We start from the raw sequence: 21949 nt of genomic DNA, 5'->3' as shown, positions 1-21949 counted from the left end.
CCCTCAAATGAGCCTCTGAATACCAACGAACAACAACACCACTATCAACAACTCGAATTTGCTCAACTCTGCTTTCATCATTACGACACTGTACATTGCTCATATACCGCGAACATCAATTTTCTTGCATCGGCTCAAGCGTTTCTAAAGAGCTTCAACATCGTTCTCCGGACTTCCTACATTCCCGGCTATTGACAAACACCAAAAAATCGTTTGTACGACTATTCCCCTTTTATTTCTATTCTTTTTTGAACATTTTTATTTCTTCTTTCGCCATGGAATGCCTCAAGGACAAGTTCGTTGGCGGTGCCCTTCTCAAGGGACGTTATCAGACCATCTCCCCTCTCAACCATGGATCTTTTGGTATGGTGTTTAAGGCCCAGGATCTTGTAACCAATGAGCCTGTTGCTATCAAGTGCCTCACCAAGAGAAGTGCCTGCCCAGATGCCGATTTCGATTTCGCTATTGACGAGAAGTCGGAGGAACAGGCTCTCCACAGCCGCCTCGGAACCCACCGAAACATCGTCAACCTCATTGATTCGTTCGAGACCGATTCTCACATCTATCTCGTCCTCGAGTTTTGTGGTCAGGGCGATCTTTACGAAGCTATCCGAAAAGGTCACGGTCCTCTAGAGACGGAGCATGTTCGCCAATTCATGATCGAGCTCATCGATGCCGTTGATTACATGCACTCTAAGGGAGTCTACCATCGCGATATCAAGCCCGAGAACATCTTCCTCACTCAGGATGGTGCCATGAAGCTTGGCGATTTCGGTCTGGCAACTACAGAGAAGTGGTCTTACGAGATGACTGTTGGCAGTGATCGTTACATGGCTCCTGAACAGTTCGACTCGGCTGGCGCCGGTTACTCGCCTGCCGAAGCGGATATCTGGGCCATTGGTATCTGCCTGCTCAACATCCTCTTCTCTCGCAATCCTTTCACCACTCCTACCGAGGCTGATCCCCTCTTCCTCGACTACTCCCGGGACAAGCAGTCCTTATTCGACGTCTTCCCCTCCATGTCTCAGGATACGTATGAGGTCCTCGTGCAGTGCATGAACCTTGACCCAAGGCGACGCTCACTAGAGGGTGCCCGTGAAGCTCTGCTCCGCGTTGTCACGTTCACCACCGATGACGAGGATGATGATGAGTACTGTGGTGCCGAGTCTCCCAACGTGGCCACCGCCAACCGCGAGCCTCTCCGCACCCCTTCAATCCAGTCCCCTGCCGTTGATACCGGTGCTTTCCCCTGGGCCAAGGCTCTCCATGGTACCACTCATCTTGGTCGTCAACTCAGTGTCATTCCCGATGACGAGAGTTACACCGAGGAGCTCTTCCCTAAGTCAGAAGCGACTACCACTGACTGGTGCTTTGCCAACATGCAGACCCCTATGTCCTCTGTTTACGACTCTCACTTGGGCGCCTCCATGAAGTCTATGGCCATCAAGCCCACTGCCCGATTCAATCGATCTTCGGCAACTGCTGGCTCCCTCCCAATCAACATGGCCAAGCCTAAGCCAGCTATGTCCATGGTCTTTGGTCGACGTCAGGAAACTGTCTCTAAGAGCTGGAGTGACATGTGGGACGAGGATGAGGAAGAGGAGGAAATGGAACAGCAGCGACAGATGCTCCAGGAGCTCAATGCCAGGACCTGGAGTCAGGAGAGTAAGGAGGAGAAGAAGGTAGTGGAGGAGGAGGAGGAGGAACAGGTCACGAAGACCGCCATTGTACAGCCTGAACCCGAGCCGGTGTCGCACACTCACAACATCAAGGGTGATGTGGATGATGACTTGGTCGCTGATGGCTTCTTCTTCCAGGAAGCCCCGACCCCCAAGCCTCAGCAAATCACCATCACTCCTCATTACTCGCACTCGCCCATGAGCAAACCGAGAAGTTCTCTGGACAAGTGGGCCGCATTGGGTGAGCGACGCCGCGGTCAAACTTCTACTTTGGATTCTATTAAGTCAGTGGACTTCTCTAAGCCACGACGACACAATTTTGGTTTTGGATACAACAAATCTTATGAAGCGGGCGTTTGGGATCATTCTAATTATCACCACAAATTTGGGGCCGCTAAAGAACGGTCTAACAGCAAGGAATGTCCCTGGAACAAGGGCAGAGATTGGAACTGGCGTCGGGATCGGCGCACCGATCTTGGAGACGTTGAGTGGGTTGGAGGTTGGTAAATGGGATTGACTCCCATCAGCCTTCAAATGTAGTTTGGCCGTCTTGAGTCCCTGGCGCGATACTCGAAGATATTTCGGGCGTTGCTTGGATTATGATGAGAGCCTTACTCGCTTTCTGCGTATAGGATATTCTAGAATAATAAATACCAGAAGTACCCACTCAAACACTATCTATTCATCTTGCCTATGTGAAGTCTTTGTTTCGTTTCCCTATACTAACTTGCCGTTATAATCTACTGGACATATCTCACTTCTCAGTTGTCTAATGTTTTCCTAAGCATAGACACATATAGCTTCACTCGATACTAGGCACAATGTCATGCCCAGGTTTTGCCTCTTGACCTTGCGCAACTTTGGCTAAAGGCAGCATGGCACGATACCAATGCACACTCCCAGACCAAGACAGGTTTCCTGCTCCCTAGGCCATCGACTAGTAGTGACTAACATGCAGCTACACTCATGACAATTCTAAACCAAAATAGGTATACGACTCGCAATCCATCCCCGGACGGCCCGATCGGCCTGTTTCCTCGGGACTCGTCAATTCTCCTACCCATTGTTACCGCTTCTCTCGTTCCCCGGAAGGTCGGATTGGATGAGAGCGAACGAAGCCATGGCGTGACGAAACAAGTTGAGAGAGGGGTCGGGGCTGGGGTATGGCATGTCATGTCATGGGAGCGGCAGTTGGGGGATCAGCGGCGGGGTGAAGAACTGCAGAGATGAACTTAGGAGAGACAGGAGACATTGGCAAGGTGGTCTTGATTGTACTTGGAATTATGTATCGACAATGATGGTTAGGTATGCTCATTACGTCTCGAGAGACTCAATTCTCAAGTATTGTCTGATTATCAGGAACATGAGGAGGTTCACTGATGACGCTGCCACTCACACAAGCCAAGATACGGATAAAAAGGAGATGAGGGTAAATGGATATGCACACTGTGGTGCCGTCATGCGTGATGTAAGTGTGTGAAGTTAAAGCGGTGAAACATCACATATGTATCTCACAACAAATGTGAGAAAAGTGTTGGTAAAAACAAATAGAGCTCGGAAGCTCATTGGCAACGTATTATTCATGGTCCTATAATACTTCTCGTAAAGTAAATGACGATGCGATTGCTTGGGACATAACCCACAAATGCGTGACAACTCCAGTAGATGCCTTTCATACTCAAACAAACACAGTCTAGTCAGCGCCAATGAGATGCTTGGGCAAGAATGTCCAGATTGTTCCCAACGTGCCAAGGATGGCAAACACAACCAGTAGAATAGCAGAAACAATCCTTTCGCGCACTGTCACATCCTGCCAGTACAATTTCAAGTAGAATGAGATGGGCAGAATGATAGAAATGAGTGTGCAAAGGGCCGCACCGAGGAACGCACACACAGAGTCGAATGCCGGGAAGACAATAGAGATGAACAAGAGAAGAATGACGACGAAAACGCGCACGAGGCCTCGTACTGACTTTGTGACCAGAACTGAGGAACGAGTAGGCTGGCTGTGAGGCTGGTCATGATGGTGATGGTGTTGATCGTGAACTCCACAGATGACGTCCAAAGTCGTGATGATGGGGCGAGCGTTGAGAGGGATCTTTGTCAAAGGAATGATAGCAATGAAGATTGACATGATGATCTTCAGAGCGTCAGGATAGCCCTTTGATTTGAGAATGTTGGAGGTGATGGCGTCCTTGATACCATCACCAAACATTAGGAGACCAATGACAGCCAGGCATGTATCCACGATGTACTAAGCAAGTCAGAGAAGCTTCCAAAATATGAAGACACTATATTATACTCACAGAGAAGGAAAAGGTAACATTAACGGCCTTGCCCCATTTGTAAGGGTGACGCATGTCACGATAGATCTGGAATGCTTTAGCTCAAGTGTCCAACTGGACTTGACATCGGTATAACTTACGGATGGAAAAACAGAGTGCGCACCCCAAGGGCTTGCGAGGAGACCGTAGGCAAGAGGCACAGCAAGCCAATTCTCGGGGAATAGATAGGTTGTTGCTGGCTCTCGCAGTGAACCAGGATAGTGAGGTTTGTACAGGCCATCAATAATGACAATCACGACAACTGTGTCATATTTAGCAAATGCGTATTGGGGACTGACAAATGATGATGTACTCACTGCAGAAGGTCGAGAAAATACCAACAACGCTTGTGTAACTCAAGAGGCGCAAAGGCAACGCATTCAGGACCAGAACCATGACAGAAGCTACAACCTTCCATGTGTTGACGCTCGCAAGACCCGGAAGTAACAGACTGAGCGAGTCGGCAAAGAGGATCACCAAAGCGACACAGGCTGCTATCAACTCAAGACTGAAAAGGGCAGAAACAATGACCCGCGCTCGGGTTCCAAACGAGATGTACGCCAGGTCGGAATACGTAATGAGACTGGGGTCAAAATCCATGCACTTGGCCAGCAGCTTGCCGGTGTACGACGTAACAGCCGCTGTCAGAGTGAGAAGAAACAGGCCGGGGATCCAACCTGTCATCTGCAGGGCCAGTGGGAGACTGAGTAACCCGACACCGATTAGGGCATTGATCGAGTTGAAGACGGACTGAGGAAGAGTGCTCTGGCCTTCAACAGCAAGTACAACCTTATTGCCCTGCTTAACCTCTTTGACCAGGATGGGCTGGTGTTCGCCATGAGCTGCACCCTCGCCCTCTTCTTCTTCTTCATCAGCTACACCCCAGCCGCTGCCCTCACTGAACGAAATGCGATGGCGCGAGCTCCTGTCCATTGTTCCAAAAGGAGAAGAGTCTCGGAACGAACCATAGCTTCCAACAATATCGGGAGCTGCAAGGTGAGGCGGGACGGCGAAGATACTTGATCGGGGTGACCCAACAGGGGATGAGCCAGCTTCGACATCAAGTAGAGGCTTCGTCTCGCCATCACGATGTGGGATCCTCATTGACCTCGGTGAGGACTCAATGGCTGAGCTTGGCTCGCCGTTCGCATGCGAAGACGAGGCATCAAGATGTTGGCGCAAAAGACCCGATTGTTGTTGCGACGATCCTTGGACATGGCTGCGACCATACTGAAGGTCTTCTGTATCTTGCTCTGGCGCAAGAACAAAGCTCGGTCGGCGAGGAATAACCTCAGGAAATCCTGCTGCTCGCTGCCAACTCCGGGCGAAAGATCGGAAACTGTTTACACCACCAATGTCTGCGATTGCTGCCAACTGGTACGTGACGGAAGACCTAAAAAAAAAAATTATTAGCTACAAAACCCAATTGATGAATTCTCATAGATTAGACATACCGCCTTCGCGGCCTCGAAAATCCTTCACCATTTTCATGGTCGCCAGTTTCGTCGCCTTCGTCGTCCACAAGAGCTTGTTCGCGCTCAAGCATGCTGTCGGTCACGCTTCCCCGAGGCGAAGCTCCCCCTTGGTAGTCATCCCAGCTCGTAGGATTCCGCGCCGGAGACATTGTAATCGTGTATCGCCGCCAACTTCACGTTTGGTTTTGGTATGTCCTTCTCGTCGTGTTCCGCGTTGCCTGATTACACCCAAGAAGGCACTCTGTGCTTCTTAACAATCCTCCTGGACCGCCAAGTTAAGCGTCAGGGTGGCGAAGGCTGCAGAAAAAACTAGAAAGTTGGAAGGATGGTTGCAATCAAGCAAGGTATGCAACGCAACAGCGGACAGGGTCTGCAGACTCGGCCAAATTGACGAGATTTCGCCAACTGTCGACGAACAGTTTGAAGAGGTGCAAGGGGGAAAAGGAAAGGAATTGAGAGGAAGCAGACAAGCGGACATACAAGAGAAAGAGGGCAGACTCGGCTCAGGGTCATATGGCACGCGGCTCAACTTGGACCATAGTGGAAGTGGGCGCGCCAACAGACGAAGGACATGACGCTTATCGCAGCCAAGGATAGTTCAAGAACGCCTGTGCCCTGTGCACACGATAGCCGATGGTCAGCGGCTCCTCGGTTTGGGCTTTGGTTTTGGATTTGAGCTTGTAATTGGGTTGGCAGGGTTGGATGGAACCAGCAGGGGGTCGGGTCGGGTTGCTGATAGATACCAGGAACCAGTTCTTCTACGCACCAGGCATGATAAGACGTTTGTTTGACTAAACATGCGGTCGTCTCAATCTACAGGACCCTCGATAGCTGCAGTTGAGCGCCACTAGGTTGCTTAGCCTGTTCTCGGGGGTTGATGGAGGGTCAGGTCTGGTAACAGCACCAACTGCCGGAGAAATACGTATAAATGATAGGACAATGTTCCAAGCGTACAGGCGACAAGCAACCAATGGCTGACTAGAACGAGCAACGTCAACACCAAAGGAATGTCTCGCCGTTTCGTAGGACAACAACGCTCAAAGTCTCACTCATGAGATGGGCTATCATGACTGACAAGACAACCTAACTAAGGTAATGGAATGGCCTAACTTCTAAGTTAGCAGCTAGGGTTGGCGGTTGTACCCGCTTGTGTGCAGTCGCAGAGACATCGTCGTTGCACCGAACCCCACCTGTAATTCAACTTCTGTGCAGCTCTAACAGGCTTGACGGGATATGGCTTCGTTTTGGGTATGGGGTGGTGGACGCTCGACGCTCGATGGTGGAGAAATGTGCTAGGGGCTCACGAGACCAGATCCAAGGCAATAACTAACTAATATGTAAGAGACTGTCTGCAAGCCGTTGTTTGCGGGCGCAGATGTTGTAAGGTCATGTCATATTTTGCTGATTGTCGATGTTATTTGAAAGAGTAATAACACAAGTAAAGACACAGCGTCAATCTTGTTCTGATGTTACATTACGTCCATGCATTGCGAATGCAAACCACAGCAGGAACCAGGTTGAACGCACCTGCCATACACCTAACCCATCATCATCTGACCTCACCTCACCTTATTCCAACCTACACCTACAGCATGCATGACCTACTACTTACGTATGAGGAACTTCGATTGCAGAGCAGCAAAACTATGCGCAAGAATAGAACAAACAATTCAAGCCTACCTAGAATTGAGAAACGGCATTTGTTTACACTATATTTCGCGGAAACCATAATTCGAACACCGATCAAATCACCACTAATTACTCCGCGGTTGCTACCTTGTGAACTCAGATCTTTCTTATCTTATCGCAACTAAAAGTTACTCCGACCTCTCAACTTCATCCATCCATCTCTATAACAAATTCAACGTCGCTCTCCATATTCGAAATCATACTACCTAGGTAGTGAACCTTTCGGCCGAATATCGGACTTACACAGTCTCTCTACCAGACCAATTATCAATAATGCTCACACATCATCTACCTCCATCATGACAACTCCTCCCGATCCCGCCCTCTTAGCGACAACCAACGACTCGCTCGCGCCTCTCATCCCCATCCTCAATGGTTTCGCTCATCGTCACAAGAACCAGCACTCTTCCACGCACTGGTGGTCCTCCTTCTCTATACTACGCCGCGCAGTCCGCAACCTCGTCAACGACCTCAACTCACGGCCTAGAAAGGTCAAATCTGGCGGTGTCAAGCGTGATGTCCATCCCGCTCTTGCGCGCGCAAAATGGATGATGCGCCATGTGGTCCCTGGCGCTTTCGTGTAGGTCAACTACTTGCTAGCATGTCTTCACTCTTTGTAGATGGGTAGCTAATCGCATGCTTGTTTCTACGCACAGCACTTTCTCTCAACTTGCAGCTGATAACCAGCATGCGCCTCTCGGGCTACTCCTCCTCTCAGTTCTTGCTCGAACCAACACTATACTCTCCCAACTTGTCCCTGACCACGACCACGACCCTCCAATCTCGAGTAGTGCAAAGCCAATGCCTTCGGAGCCAAGTAAACATGAGACATCCGATTTAAGAGCGGACGACGCACCTAATGCCGGAGTGGATATGGGCGTAGCCATTTCGCGCGAAGAGCTTATGTCAACCCAGAAGAAAACGAAACCAGTACCAGACTCCCGCTCGAAAGACCTCAAGCTGAAAGAATACGAGACCAAAACGACACATATAGACACCAAGAGGATTCCGTCCAAAAGTGACACCATAGACAAACCAAGAAAGAAAACGAAGAGCAGTGATGAATTGTCTAGTCTCTTCGGCTCTCTTTCATCGAAAAATGGCGCTGCAAATAAGCCCAAAAAGAAAAAGAAGAAAGGCGACGCATTTTCCAGCCTCTTCGACTCTCTATGACGATATTATGTCATTTACTATACACACATTTCGAGTTTGTACAGCTTCGAATACATATGACGAACAATAACCTTGTCAGCAACCACTACAAATACAGCAAACTGTTCAAGGACTGGTGATTTTCATTGTAACACACTGCAAAATTAGAAACAAAAAAACTGCAAACGAGTAGGTATGGTCCACTCTACGTTCATCCTGCTCTCCAAATTCCCCATGTCCCTGTGCGCCTCTTTGGAAGATCATGCTTCGCGCCGTAAGTTGAGCGTGTGGAGCTTGCTTCCTGTATCCGATATCCAAGTAACAAGAATTTCTGTCGCTCACTCTGTTTAGCCACCACGTGAAAAGCAGAATGCTTCCCCTCAAAGATATCCGTCCCAGTACAGCCACCGCCGCCAAGCACATCACTTTTCTCCGTCATGTATCAGTTCGCCCTTGTTCATACCCATGTCCTTCTCTAGGCACAGCATCTAAAAAGCAACCCATTGAGCCGGTTCCTTGTTTAGTCAGGAATAGGGACGGTAAGACCAGATACGAGCCTTCATGTCGCCAGAGCCAGTGGCAAAGTATCTTCCTTGCGGGCTAGGTGCAACACTGATAACGGAGTTCTTATGTCCTTGCAGCATGAGTTGCGTCGTACCCGTTCTAGGGTCCCAGAACTGGACACCACGGTCCTTGGAACCAGAAAGTACCCAGTTGGCCTCGGGGGTGAGAGCAACTGATAGAACAAAATCGCGGTGACCCTCGAAGGTTTTGACGCACTTGCCACCCTTGGGACCAGGCTGGTTTCCTTGACGAGGGGCGCTGAGCTCCCACATCTTGATAGTCCTGTCGAGACTGCCAGAAACCAGGTCCTTACCGCTGGGCGAGAAGGCAACCGAGTAGACACTATCCTTGTGGCCATCAGGTCCTTCCAGACGCTCGACAAGGAAGCCGGAATGGATGTCCCATACACGTACACTCTTGTCGAGTGAGCCTGCAGCAACGAATTGGGTATCAGGAGAGATGGCGACAGTCGTGACGCCATCCTCTATTGTCAGAGTGAGAGTGTTTGTGCCTTGTTCAATATCCCACAGGCGTACAGTTCTATCGCCACTGCCTGAGGCAATTGTCCGGCCATCACGAGCAAAGTCCAGCGAGTAAATGTCTTGCTCGTGACCAGAGAAATGATTTCGAATGGTTCGCGTTTGGATATCCCACACCTAACCAATATTAGCAGGTAGAACATGTTTTGCGTTTCTGACACAACTTACTCGAATCAACTTATCTTCAGCACCAGTAGCAAGATAGCGACCATCGGGACTAAAGCAGACACTGCGAATGTAGAGATCGGCGCTCATATCGGAAGCATTGTGGTCCTCAAGCACACAAACCTTTTCACCAGTTTGGACATCAAAGATCTGGGCAGATCGATTGCAACCAGTTGCAACATACTTGCCATCGTGACTGAACCTGACACAGCACACGACACTCTCGTGGTTGAGAGAGTGGACGAGGTCCACATCCAAGACACGCTGGACCTGAGGGTTGAAGATCGCATACCAATCCTGCCCAGTCTTCTTATTGTGAGGGGCCACGGAGTCGACTTCGAGATCTCCAAGAGCGTTGCCAACGGCGGGAGCATGTGGTCCCCCCATTCGACCGTGTTCGGGAGTCGGATGGCTAACTTGAGGGGAGGCTGCACTTCCAGGGTAAGGCACGGGGGTATTGACCTGGGGTGTAGCAGGTCCGACGGCACCTGGTGGACGACCGATACCCCTTCTACCGGGGCCGGGAGAGGCGGTGCTCTGCGGCTGGGGGCCCATCCCATTGGAAACGGGGCCCGGAGGATAGTTCTGAGAGTAAGGTGCTTGCTGCGCGTTGGGGTGAGGAGGGGGGACGGGAAGTCCAGGAGGCCCTTGGCCCATTTGGTGCTGAGGTCCCAGCGGCTGCTCCTGAGGAGGGGCATGTCCCTGCTGCGTTTGCTGCTGCTGTTGTGCACCCTGGGGTTGGCCTGGCTGACCCTGCTGCTGGCCTGGCTGAGGAGGAACGAGACCTCCCTGGCTACCGCCAGCCATGATGCCACTGAAAAGACCATTGCCGGGAGCAATAGAAGGAGGCTGCTGGGAGGGGGCAGCATGTTGAGGCGGGCCGGGAATGCCAGGCTGGATGCCCTTTCGAGCAGCCTCGAGTTGGTGTCGCAGAGCACTGATCTCATCCTCATATCTGTGATTCGAGAGGTTAGTGAGGAACGTATAAATTACTGCCGCGCAAATATGGGCTTACTTCTGCTTGAGTTGGAGATGAGTTTGTTCCATCTGATAGACCTTTTCACGGACCAGTTGCATTTCACTGACTTGCGCGGCAACTAAAGATACAAATGTGTTAGCTGGGGTGAAGGAGATAACGCGATATGAGCTATCGCCGTACGAGTAGTGGACATACTCTGATGCTCGTAGTTTTCCGTCGCGCGCATCTGAGTATCAAACTCGACCCTAATCTGTTCAAGCAACTCGTTCAGCCGAGTGGAATTGCCTTGGGGGCCGCCCCCCATGGCGCGATGCGGATACATCGACATTGCGCAAGGCGGTTCTCAGCGATGAGTAACAAAGGTCGAAAACGAGGCTCGTTGAGACGAAGGTCAATTGCGGAGAGGTCGACGATAAATCGAAATTGTTTATCGCGCTACGCTTCGTTAACTCGGCGTCGTCGAGGAGTTGGCGCGCGAGGCTGGGTGCCAAGTCAAGATTGGTTGAGGATGCTGGCGTTGGCTACCGACGCAAGGCAACTAATTACAGACGCGAACCAAGGAACGCGAACTGGACAGATGCCGATAAAAAGGAAGCGTGTGAACGCCCTTGATGAGCAAGGGCCAGCTCAGATAGTCGTGGGATATGATGTGCGCCGACGGCGTTGGGCAGTTGTCGACGTTTCGGGTAAGATGTGATTAATTGTGATGATGTTTTGATGGAAGAGTAAGAGGGAGAAAAAAAGACGAGGCCTGGCCGAGGAGGAAACGGAAGCGAGTGGTGCTGAAGCAAGAATCCGACTAAAGCATGGACGTAGTGCATGGGTACCTTAGTAGATATCAGCCTCTAGCGGCTAGCCTCCCAGTGGGTCCCCACCCTCTGAGCCAGGTGGGTGCTAGGCGGTCCGGGGCAATCTGCTGGCTCCATTTGGGCGGGGCTGCCCTGTGGCTGCATTGGTTGGTAGGTTTACTACAAGTACACCTTGTAACGCCTCAAAGCCTCAACACCTCCCCTTGAAGTCCCCCTTCGTCTGTATTTCTCATTACGGCTTTTGGTCCTTTCGCCTGACGCTGTGACACCCTCTTCTTCTTTTTTTTTTTTTTTTTTTCCTGACGACAGTCTAAGACGGGTAGTTAGCGCACGCCCTTTTGCCTCGTGCTCCCCCTCCCTGTCACAAACCTAACCTTGGCGCTTTGAGAAGTGCCACTCTGCAGCAGAACGAACACTACACTACACTACCTTACGCCACAGGTCCCAGAGTGTTTATTGGAAGCGGGATCCCCTCCAGTCTCACAAGAAACTCGATTGCTGTTGGGGATGTGTGAAAGGGCGGGCAGAGAGAGGTTTGTTTGGCTCTAGTGCATGGATATTACGGGAATTCCTATTTTGGACCACGATTGGTATTATTCTCGGATCTTTGGCCGAGACTACCACCACCCTTGCCCTGATCTTGACTTTGCGGATCGTTCATACCAACTAACTACCTATTCTCCATCATAAACTGAGTTTATGGCAAGTGAAGCCAGAGAGTTTGTCGTGGCGCAGATCATACTGCTGCCAAAGGTTCGAGTTTCTGGAGTCGGTGGGAAGTCGATTATTGTTCATGGCAACAACTGGAGAACCATGCAAGTTAAAATAAGTTTAGCTCTCTCCTCACAACAACCCTTTCCCACCACATACATGCTGTCCCTTATTAGCTCCAAGATGCTTCCTCCGAGCCAATTAAGTTACGAGGAGTGGACTGTACTCCTGTGTCTAACTATCGTCTGCAGACCTTGCTTGCATCTGTGACAACACAACACAGCACAGCAAAGCACAGCACCACTGAACACAACAGAGCCGCGCCACCTTCAAGCACATACATACATAAAACGGAAGTGGCAGGCAAGTCTCGTCGGATTTGACCAGTTTTGTGTGACATTCTGTGCGACGTTTAATGGAAGGTGACTGGTGCCACATGCCTCATCCTCTCGCGAATGTCATGTATCGTTAGTCATTGTCAAGAATGATGAGTTGCGAGTGGATGATAGAGAACCGTAAGTGGCATCAAGATTCATGTTTGAGGGTTTATTCGGTCTGCTTTGGTTGAGTAACGTCACCATATTCGGGCATTTTCGATTCTGACCAGAAAGTTGTTGGGCGACACACGACTCACAACGGCTCAGAAAATGGTGATAAGGCTTGAGTATCTGACTCGGGAGAGATTAATTCTAAGTATCGCGCAGCTGGCCTTTGTCATCATCCTCAACCCACCTGCGGGGTCGGATGCCTAAGGTAGGTGCTCATATATCCGACATGTACGCAGTCAATAAATTCATCACACACACATCTTAAATCGTGACATACCATATTGTCACTCATGATCTCTTTGGTTATACTTTATTCTCAGTAAAACCCTTCAGCTCACTCTTTGTAACATATTGGTTGCCTTCTTTCGGGTTCTTGAAAAGGAAATACTAAGTTTTGTTACCTGTTGCGTACTTGATCATCGATACGAAGAATAAAGTTACCCAACTGAATAAGGTACAGATGAAAGTCTTTGACGTAGAGCAAACTTCTAAGACGACAGAATTATACGTAGATACAGTTCAGAGGCTTGGCCCAATGGAAGATGATGAGAGATATAGGGTAGCCAAAAGCATGACCTCCATTGAAACAAGGGCTGTCTAGAGGAGGAAAGAAAACTTAGGACCTTAACCCTAAGTAATAAGAACCTTTAAGTGAGTTTAGCCTAAGCTTAGGGGACTATTTACTTAGTTTATTTTGACACCCTATATCAAGGTTCGGTGTTTTCTTGCCCCCCCGAGGGCTGTCAAGGCAGTTCAGGGACAGCTATTCCCTCTTATACCCGAGATCCCGTGGGTTAGGGGTACAAAATCAGCAGAAGACGTCAGTTCATATTCGTCCCTTTGTGATACTTCCAGGGTTTCCCCGAACGTATTCGTTTCCGTATCTCCACGCTGTATGAATGAATCGACAATGGATTGTCGAACCATGATCTTGACTTTAAGTATTCAGATGAAAATTTACCAAGGACAATGCATCATCATGGACAGAACTGCAGTAAATTTTATTCTTATACAGTGCGATGAGGTCTCAATGTATAATAAACCATGGACCATTCCGCAGTGAAGAACGCACTATCGATTGACTCAGTATATCATACTCTCACAATAACAGCACGATCTTCGTGGCTTAGTGTTGCGGTGAAGATGTACTTTAACAACTTCCCCTTTTAAGGCTGAATTACCTCGAGCTGAATCGTTCGATATCTCGTCTTCGTGATATCGGAAAATAAATGGTCCTCGATCCAGAGTGGAACATCAATTCCAATTGTAAAAGCCAATTGGTTGACAAGCACTCGGGCCCTGAGAAGCCGGAACAGACCACCTCAGTCAACATAAGAGACGGTATTAACCCTTGTTATTTTGTTTTCTGGTGGCTAACGAGGTACTGAATTGGTGCTGAATAGAGCTATTGCTCGCCCGGGCTCGTTCGGAGCTCATCATGCGATTCTCATTCAAAGACGACCGTTACTGGCTCCGATACTTGACGAATCTCATCTCGAGCATAGGAATTCTCCAATGGGAGCTGTAGAGGTTTCTGTATTCGTATTTACATTCTGACGGGAATTGTATGTTTTTGATATCCCTTCACATACATACAGCGTATCAATTGACTTCAATGGCAAAGATCCCTTCTTGTTCGTCCAAGTCACTAGGAGCTCCTCTTCTCGTACGTCCTACATCACAAGATAAATCTAGAAGCTCTCACTTGCAAGCTCCCCAATTGGCTCAGTCGAGCTCCAAAGACCCTTTCTAGAACTCCACCTGTCTCTGCATCCCTGACAGAAACGACGGCCCCGCCTCGCAAGCCGCCGATGGACCCTTGTAGTATCAGACAATGTGATTTCCCTTCCCTTGGTCGATTCATTGATAAAGAAGACGAGGCCCCTTCTGTGAATATATTTGGTTTTCTAGATCATTGCGTTTTGTAGGGAGTTCTCAGTGATTGTTTGTTCTGCTTGGTTGACCCTTAACCTAAGTTCGTTGTGTTTCTCTTGGTCACTTACACCAGTCTTCGCACCATCACTTATACAACAAGTCCACTCATTTATCTACCCGCGGCTTTATAACTTTGCAAGAAACCCAATTTCCAACCATGGACGTCGTCCTCGAGGTCGTCGATACATTTATCGCCGATTACGCATACGCCTACTTTCACCCAAAGCCTCCAGCTCCTTATGATTTCCCGTCGCCCTCAAACTCGACAGATACGTCGGCCAAGGCCTTCTCAACATGGACTTACAAGCCGGCCACTCAATTCATCACCCTTGAGCCAGCAGAGGAGGCATACATGAGCGCTTGGGATCGTGACAACCCTCTTCGACAAGCCCTGACTCTATATCTCATCACTTGGTCAGTCTTCATTCTGAGATTGGTGGATTCAGCTAACAACCTTTAGGATCTTTGGGCTTCTCGTCTACTTCATCGTCGCGACACTCTCATATATCTTCATCTTCGACAAGCGAACATTTGACCATCCTCGCTTCATCAAGAACCAAGTCCGCCTTGAAATCATTGCAGCCAACAAGGCCATGCCCGTTATGGCCATCATCACGGCACCATTCTTCCTCCTTGAAGTGCGCGGATACGGCAAACTCTACGACACCACCGAAGATGGACCCGGGCTCTGGTACGACTTCTTCCAGTTCCCACTCTTCCTCCTCTTTACCGACTTCTGTATCTACTGGGCTCATCGCTGGCTTCACCACCGCCTGGTCTACAAGTATCTGCACAAGCTTCACCACAAGTGGATCATGCCTACGCCCTTTGCTAGCCATGCTTTCCACCCCCTCGATGGCTTCACCCAGTCATTGCCATACCACATCTTCCCCTTTATCTTCCCGCTCCAGAAGATGGCATATGTGGCGCTCTTCGTGTTCGTGAACCTCTGGTCAGTCATGATCCACGATGGCGAGTATCTCACCAACAACCCCGTTGTCAACGGCGCTGCTTGCCACTCTCTTCACCACTCTCGCTTTGAAGTCAATTACGGCCAGTTCTTCACTGGCTTCGACCGTATGGGTGGAACATATCTCATGCCTGAGCAGTGGATGTTTGAGCGTAATATGAAGATGTCAGAGGGTCGATGGAAGAAGGAGATTGAGAAGGTCGATGAGCTTATTGAAGAGATTGAAGGTAAAGACAACCGTACATACGGTTCGTCTAGCACCAAGAAGACTCAATAGATGTGCTTCTGGCTAGCCCTCAAGTCCATTGCCAGTTTCTGGCAAACCGGAGTTGGTCACTTTCATGCATCAAGACCAAATCTTGGGCGTTCTCGTCAGCAGAACAGGCACTTGTCACTAAGCGTCAGTAAATGACCATGCTAGTTGACAAGTTTGCCCGTCCCCCGGTCTAGCGTTGGGCATTCTCTGTATATAGATTTCGACCTTTGTATGGGTGTTCACTCACTCACTCACTCACTCACTCACGGCGTTTGGCGGAGATCACATGATATGATGAATTCATCGATTGCATATTTGGTGCTAGCAGATAAGAAAAGTACAATAGCTGACTAGGCAGACGGAGTCTACTCAGTTAATAATAACCATTTCGCATCCCACCTTAACTCCTTGCCTTGCAGATCATATGTGATGAGCGCAGGCTGCTGATATCAAATCCTTTATTCAACAATCCAACAAACGCTGCCGAAACATAGAGGAACAGGGAAAACGCATAACAAATCAGGGAAACCAAAAAGACTCGATAGGTATAGGAAATTGCATCTGGTGTGCCAACGTAAAAAGTGTTTCGAGTCAAGCAATCTATCGCTTCGACATAGTGTAGTTTTAGAATGATGCGGGAGCATCAAACTTTGTAGAATAGGAATTGTAATGATAACAATAATCGGAGAGTCGAATTCGTAGTCGAATATCGTCGTTTGCTACGTTTCTCGTCGGATGTTTCGCATGTTCACGCAACTCCTATGAGAAGCTCACGAACTTCGGATCCCTCGGTAATCCATCAGCGCCAATACCGTTGGCCTTGAATCGGTTCTCCATGTAGACCTTCCTCGCCTGGTCAAAGTTCATCCTCCTCTTCTTCATGATAGCGAGAACCTCAGCCTTGGCCGCATCGTCGAGACCAGCGCGCGAATCGCCTGATTCGACATTTCCAGAGAGATCAAATGTATTGCTGGAAAGACCGGCCTCGATATCGCCTGCGAAGCTGTTCGGGAGTCGCGAGTAGATGTAGTCTGCGCCAGGGAGTCTGGGTCGTAGATGTTGGACGTGGGGGATCCAGTGGGCGCGGGTGAAGAAGAGGACTGTGCCGAGGACGAGGGCGAAGAAGGAGATCGAGTAGAGAAGATACGACATGTTGGGCGAGTTTGTATTGTATTAAAGAGAAAGATGGTTGGTAGTGGAGGTCGATCGACAGATTTATGTGCAACGCAGCGATACGATCGGGGGACAAAAGAGAGGAACGGCCAAGTCGCAGGCGTGTAAAAGAGAATAGAACTTCAAAGTTGCATGATCAATAAGTAGCCCGTCTCTAGTCAAAGACGGACTATAAAAACTCGCAAGTGCAGAGTTTATTAGTCGTGGTTTGATATTTCTCGGCCTCCGCAAAGCAAAGCAAGGTCCGGATTTGAATAAGTGCAAGTGGAAGTCCGGCAAGAAAAGTGAAAAGACGAGCCTCCTTCGCTTTGTCTCAGGAATGAAAGTGCTGACGTGACTCTGTTTGCGAGGCCTCGGGCTCCCTCTCCCAATCAATTAAGCCACGCGTTTTCTGGCTTGGCACAGCCACTACAGGCACAAGGACACGCAAGTTGGTTCTGAAGTTGTTTATTGAAAGATAGAGGAGGCATATACGCTGTAATATCGATCTCAATCACTGAACCGAGCAATGTGCCCTTCCTGTCACTAATAGGAATGAACTTTGAATGTCTTATTATATGACATCAGGGGTCGGTCGTATCAACCCATTCGCCTCTCGACTCTGTTCCAATGAATTTACCCACTGACACTCTGGCCCAGTCTTTCGATGCTCCCGCCCGTCGGAGCCCCCTTTGGCCAGTAAAGTCAGCATGCATGGGTGTCTAGCCCTGTTGGGCAAGCTAGGCGAGCCCCACAATTTCTCTACGCACAATTCTCGCCGACTTTGGTGAATAGTCTTTGGAACTGGATATCTCGACGACGACAACTCCAAGCTTCACTCTCCCCGGTCAATTTTCACGCCAAAACCTCCATTCACAATGTCTACCGCCCAGGAGCTCTCCAACATTTCCTCGGACCTGATCTGGGAGATCGTCCGTGAGTCTCCCTTCGACGAATTTCTCATCTGATATTATGAATTTTGGCCTACGATATGCGCCTTGTTATTGAAGAAGTCAATTACTGAAACGTTTTTGCGATCGCGCAGGTGACAACAACTGCTTCTCCGCCAAGAGCAAGAAGAACGGCGGCGTTCAGTTCTCCCGAGACCCCCTTAACCTGACCAACAAGACTTCTCGCAAGGTACGATTCTGTTCCCGAGTTTTGATACCCTCTTGGATATTCGAGGGGTCATGGTAGATCGTGTGCGCTAACTCACCTCACAGCACGCTGGTTTCGTCAACGACAAGGTACGACCACAGCAGCCCCGATGAAGATGTCTCGACTCGATGAACGTACGATGCTAAACAAACCGAATTAACAGGCCCTCGGTATCACCTCTGGCGAGAAGGGTGCTATTGTTGTCACCTCCAAGAAGGCTCAGCCCAACAAGCCCGCCCAGAACCTTGTCAAGACCTCTTACAGCGGATCCAAGAGCAACCGCAAGTGAGTATTCGACTGCCCACAACGTCGTTGTTATTCGACATCGAACGTTGGCGGAACGGGGCTGACCGCGATTCTTTCGCATAGGACCTACCAGGCCGTTGCCAACCAGGCTGCCAAGAACGGTTACCGTGCTGACCTCCGCTCCGCTGCCGTTGAGCGTGCCTCCGCCCTCAAGAAGTCCAACAAGCCTGTCAAGCCCGAGCCCGAGCAGAAGCTCCGTGGCAACAAGGCCAAGAAGGCCGCCGCCGCTGCTGAGGAGAACTAAGCTGTCTAATACCAAGATAGAAATGTATTGTGAATAAGGCTGGGCATGAAGCTAGGGAGGCAAGCTGCATAGCCCACAACTGATGAAAAAGAGATCAGTGTGGGAATAGCACATGAACCGAGGTCTCTGGGTCATTCACTGCTGGAGTTAGTGAGCTCAAAATGAATGAATATCTCGCTGGCAATATCGCCGGCAACCCGAAATTTGTTTCTCCAGAATAAGAGAGTGTATGTTCGTGAATGTATGATGCAAGTCATGTCAACAACCATTGAGGCCGAACTACGTTTTGATGTACTGAACCTTCAGTGACGTAGCGCAAGAGTCTTGGCCAATAATTAAATACATGATTGACATGGTCGGCCTGGACAAAGCCTGCACTAGCCAGTTCTCTGATCATCCATCTGTGGAGGCTCACGATCTTGTCTGGATGGATGTATAAGTGCGAAGCGGTAGAATTCGGGTCATGACTTCGGTACCACGGGATACCGAGGATCATGCCGAGTGTCAAGACGCCGAGGATCCTCATGAATGCGATGCAAGACGTCACCGTCCCGGATAAGTTCGGAGCAATATTTTGAATATTAAGATCATATGTCGGAATGTTTTGATGCTCAAAGCCTCATGTAGCCACAATCCGGAACTAGTTTTCTTGAGTTAGACGCATGTCAATCTCCAGACGCTGACCAAGGTGAAGGGCATGAAACATGGTTGGTGCAATAGACGCAAGTCATCCACCGAAGTCAGTTTCTGAACGACAAATATCCGGCTGCCATACGGTATGAGGCATATCAACATCCGGATGCTGGAGGCTACTATCCACCGAAGTATCGGAAAAAGACGAAACTTGTTTGACAAGGTATCAATGAAGATTCGTGATGATGTTTCAAATGACTTGGCTCATACTCAAGGTGAGCTAATAACAGCCAACCACCAAGGTTGCAGAGATGCATTGCGAAATTTCCAAATTTGGTAACGGGGAGGGATCAGCCGCCCCCTCACCTTGGTGGCTTAGTCTGTTAATCTTCTGCAAACAGTGAATTCTTGCAACGAGAGGGTATTGTCCACTTATAAGTTACAGACTCTGTAAGAGAAGAAACAGAGCGAGTAATACACAAGGTGGGGTTTACACGATAGAATTACCAACAGTTTCATATGAGCGACTTGTTGGATTGTCCTCGTGGAGCTTGGTTGGACAATTGAGTTTGGATCTGGTGTGCTCACCGGAGTTGGGTCGGGGTAAAGATCGCTCCCAACTCGGGGTTGCGACGGTCAGGCCCGGTGAGTTGTCCAGACGGGAGCTGTCGAGTTGGAGGTGCAGGGGAGCATCGGTCCCTTGACAGCCTTCCCCACGGGACGCTGGATGTGAGGGTTCAGATTCCAGAAGCGAACCAGACTCAGGTCCGCGATCTTTAGCATAGTCTGTCGAAACAAGATTGATCTACCATCAATGTTGATTGGTATAAGACCCAATCGAATATAGCGGACGATGGGGAATCTGATGCACGAAGTGGTCAGGGCTTGTCCGTTGCTCCGTTGCTATCGTGCGTCGTTCTCCATTAGAATTTATAGTCTGTCCGTAGGACCCCTCCAAAAAGAGAAGGGAAAACAGTATAGGGCGCTTGCGCACCAGTCTCAGCGCAAGGCTTTGCGCCAAGTATTGCGCCAGGTCTCTGACAACTGGAGCGGATCGCCATTGCGAGTCAAAGTGGGCGGGCGAGAGGGGAGAAATATCAATGGGTGAAGGGAAAGATGAAATCCATGATTGTGGAGGCATGTCAGTTACCTAAGGGTGTAGGTAGTCTGAGATAATATCATGAGTATTAGCAAAAGCCCCCCCCCGCAACCATCAAAGTCCTCCGGAACTGTGGGTGATATCAGGACAGTAACGTAATTATTCTAAATGCAAACTCGTGATAGATGGTAACAAGCAATCAGGAGCTGGCGAAAGAGAGGCGAGATGATGATGGCGCTCCTCTTGGTTCGACAGTTCAATAGGCCTGGCAATGGGCAGTGGGTTCTGGACTGTGGATGATGCCCCTCAATTGTTGACGATAGCCATTGACCCTTGCAAGGAGGGGTCTCCTTGAGCGTGCATGGAACTGGAACCCCCCACTAGAGCTCCCAAAGTTGCACAGCTCTTTTCTGCTGCTTTCCCCGCTCGACATCTGGCACCTAGGCTGTCGCACATGTCTGCGGTAGAAAAGATGGAGGCAAATATAGACGCCTGTGATAATCTCGGACATGTAATTTGCCAGCCCAGCCCCAGCTCCGTGAACCGCCGTAAAGGTTCCCGGTCAGCTCGGAGAGAATAACTCGGGCACTGAAGTAATGCAATGCAATAGAGCAGTGCTATGATGCCTCAGCAAGGGGACTAAGTAAGGCATATCCATTAGAATACGTCGGGATTGTCTCAGCGGGCTTGAAGGGTACCCGTATGGAGAGCTGCCCTGGGCTGTATATGGAACTAACTCACCTTAGCAGAGTACGGCAGGTATCGCCGTGGAGGTTGCCAGTAGCTGCCCAGTCTCCTCCGTCCCTCGTATCGCATTAACCACCCTCGAGGCTCTTTCTCTACATTACTTATTTGAACCCTCTCCCACTTCCTGACCCTCCTCCCACTCTCCTCATTCTTCCCACATCTTGACTCTTCCATCCGAGCTCTTCGTCCATTACCATCTCTTCTCTTTTTCAAAAAGTCTCAACAGAGCAACTACCCCTCCTTCAATCCAAATATACCTGTAAAATCAGTCAAAATGGTCAAGGCTGGTACGTACAAGCGCCGTCTCACTCACCCCTTCACCTTGATGTCTCCATATGACATTCGCGCTCTTCACACCTTGGGTGTTGTCTCAGCACTTTTCAGAGTAATAATTGACATTGTCTATAGTTGTTGCTGGCGCCTCTGGTGGCATTGGTCAGGTACGTTGAAACTTGCTCACTCAAATCTTGAAATTACACCAGCTGACATTGATCGATATACAGCCTCTTTCTCTTCTCCTTAAGACATCCCCTCATATCGACGAGCTTGCTCTCTACGATGTCGTCAACACCCCCGGCGTTGCCACCGATCTCTCCCACATCTCCTCCCGCGCTGTGAGTCGACCCCGGATTTTCCCCAGTCGAACATGCATAATTCCCTTCCACCGAAACACACTATTTGCTCACACCCTCTGCAGAAGACAACTGGCTACCTTCCCGCCAACGATGGCGCTAAGGCTGCTTTCAAGGACGCCGACATCATTGTCATCCCCGCTGGCATTCCCCGTATGTGAAGCTCTTACCCCGGACATCCGG

The 21949-nt window shown here is 49.6% G+C and overlaps 8 protein-coding genes across 8 annotated transcripts; 5 read left to right on the top strand and 3 right to left on the bottom strand.

Annotated features, from left to right (window-relative positions):
- Nucleotides 1-275: 275 nt before the first annotated feature.
- FTJAE_11918 (RAN kinase) lies at nt 276-2186 on the top strand (the record flags this gene model as incomplete). The annotated part of the gene is made up of 1 exon (XM_037344912.1): nt 276-2186. The coding sequence occupies one exon, from the start codon at nt 276-278 to the stop codon at nt 2184-2186; it is 1911 nt and encodes a 636-aa protein (XP_037201020.1).
- A 1186-nt stretch (nt 2187-3372) lies between these two features.
- FTJAE_11917 (vacuolar amino acid transporter 1) lies at nt 3373-5627 on the bottom strand (the record flags this gene model as incomplete). The annotated part of the gene is made up of 5 exons (XM_037344911.1): nt 3373-3933; nt 3986-4051; nt 4105-4265; nt 4321-5396; nt 5458-5627. 5 exons carry the CDS (start codon nt 5625-5627, stop codon nt 3373-3375), a joined length of 2034 nt encoding a protein of 677 aa, XP_037201019.1.
- Nucleotides 5628-7466: 1839 nt separating this feature from the next.
- FTJAE_11916 (ribonuclease mrp subunit rmp1) lies at nt 7467-8340 on the top strand (the record flags this gene model as incomplete). The annotated part of the gene is made up of 2 exons (XM_037344910.1): nt 7467-7747; nt 7788-8340. 2 exons carry the CDS (start codon nt 7467-7469, stop codon nt 8338-8340), a joined length of 834 nt encoding a protein of 277 aa, XP_037201018.1.
- Nucleotides 8341-8843: 503 nt separating this feature from the next.
- FTJAE_11915 (glucose repression regulatory protein TUP1) lies at nt 8844-10870 on the bottom strand (the record flags this gene model as incomplete). Its single annotated transcript, XM_037344909.1, has 4 exons — nt 8844-9539; nt 9591-10542; nt 10603-10705; nt 10762-10870. 4 exons carry the CDS (start codon nt 10868-10870, stop codon nt 8844-8846), a joined length of 1860 nt encoding a protein of 619 aa, XP_037201017.1.
- A 3856-nt stretch (nt 10871-14726) lies between these two features.
- FTJAE_11914 (C-5 sterol desaturase) lies at nt 14727-15816 on the top strand (the record flags this gene model as incomplete). The annotated part of the gene is made up of 2 exons (XM_037344908.1): nt 14727-14983; nt 15030-15816. The coding sequence occupies 2 exons, from the start codon at nt 14727-14729 to the stop codon at nt 15814-15816; spliced, it is 1044 nt and encodes a 347-aa protein (XP_037201016.1).
- Nucleotides 15817-16554: 738 nt separating this feature from the next.
- Nucleotides 16555-16947, bottom strand: FTJAE_11913 (uncharacterized protein; the record flags this gene model as incomplete). The annotated part of the gene is made up of 1 exon (XM_037344907.1): nt 16555-16947. The coding sequence occupies one exon, from the start codon at nt 16945-16947 to the stop codon at nt 16555-16557; it is 393 nt and encodes a 130-aa protein (XP_037201015.1).
- An 878-nt stretch (nt 16948-17825) lies between these two features.
- FTJAE_11912 (ribosomal L28e protein) lies at nt 17826-18655 on the top strand (the record flags this gene model as incomplete). Its single annotated transcript, XM_037344906.1, has 5 exons — nt 17826-17883; nt 17993-18087; nt 18171-18194; nt 18269-18390; nt 18475-18655. The coding sequence occupies 5 exons, from the start codon at nt 17826-17828 to the stop codon at nt 18653-18655; spliced, it is 480 nt and encodes a 159-aa protein (XP_037201014.1).
- Nucleotides 18656-21408: 2753 nt separating this feature from the next.
- FTJAE_11911 (malate dehydrogenase NAD-dependent) lies at nt 21409-21949 on the top strand (the record flags this gene model as incomplete). Its single annotated transcript, XM_037344905.1, has 4 exons — nt 21409-21421; nt 21543-21574; nt 21617-21748; nt 21832-21919. Coding segments are annotated over 4 exons (265 nt in total), but the record flags the coding sequence as incomplete, so codon positions are not given.

Source organism: Fusarium tjaetaba (assembly GCF_013396195.1).
Source record: "Fusarium tjaetaba strain NRRL 66243 chromosome Unknown NRRL66243_c0000307, whole genome shotgun sequence".
Taxonomy (NCBI): Eukaryota; Fungi; Ascomycota; class Sordariomycetes; order Hypocreales; family Nectriaceae; genus Fusarium; species Fusarium tjaetaba.
This window is presented reverse-complemented; position numbering and strand designations above follow the sequence as displayed.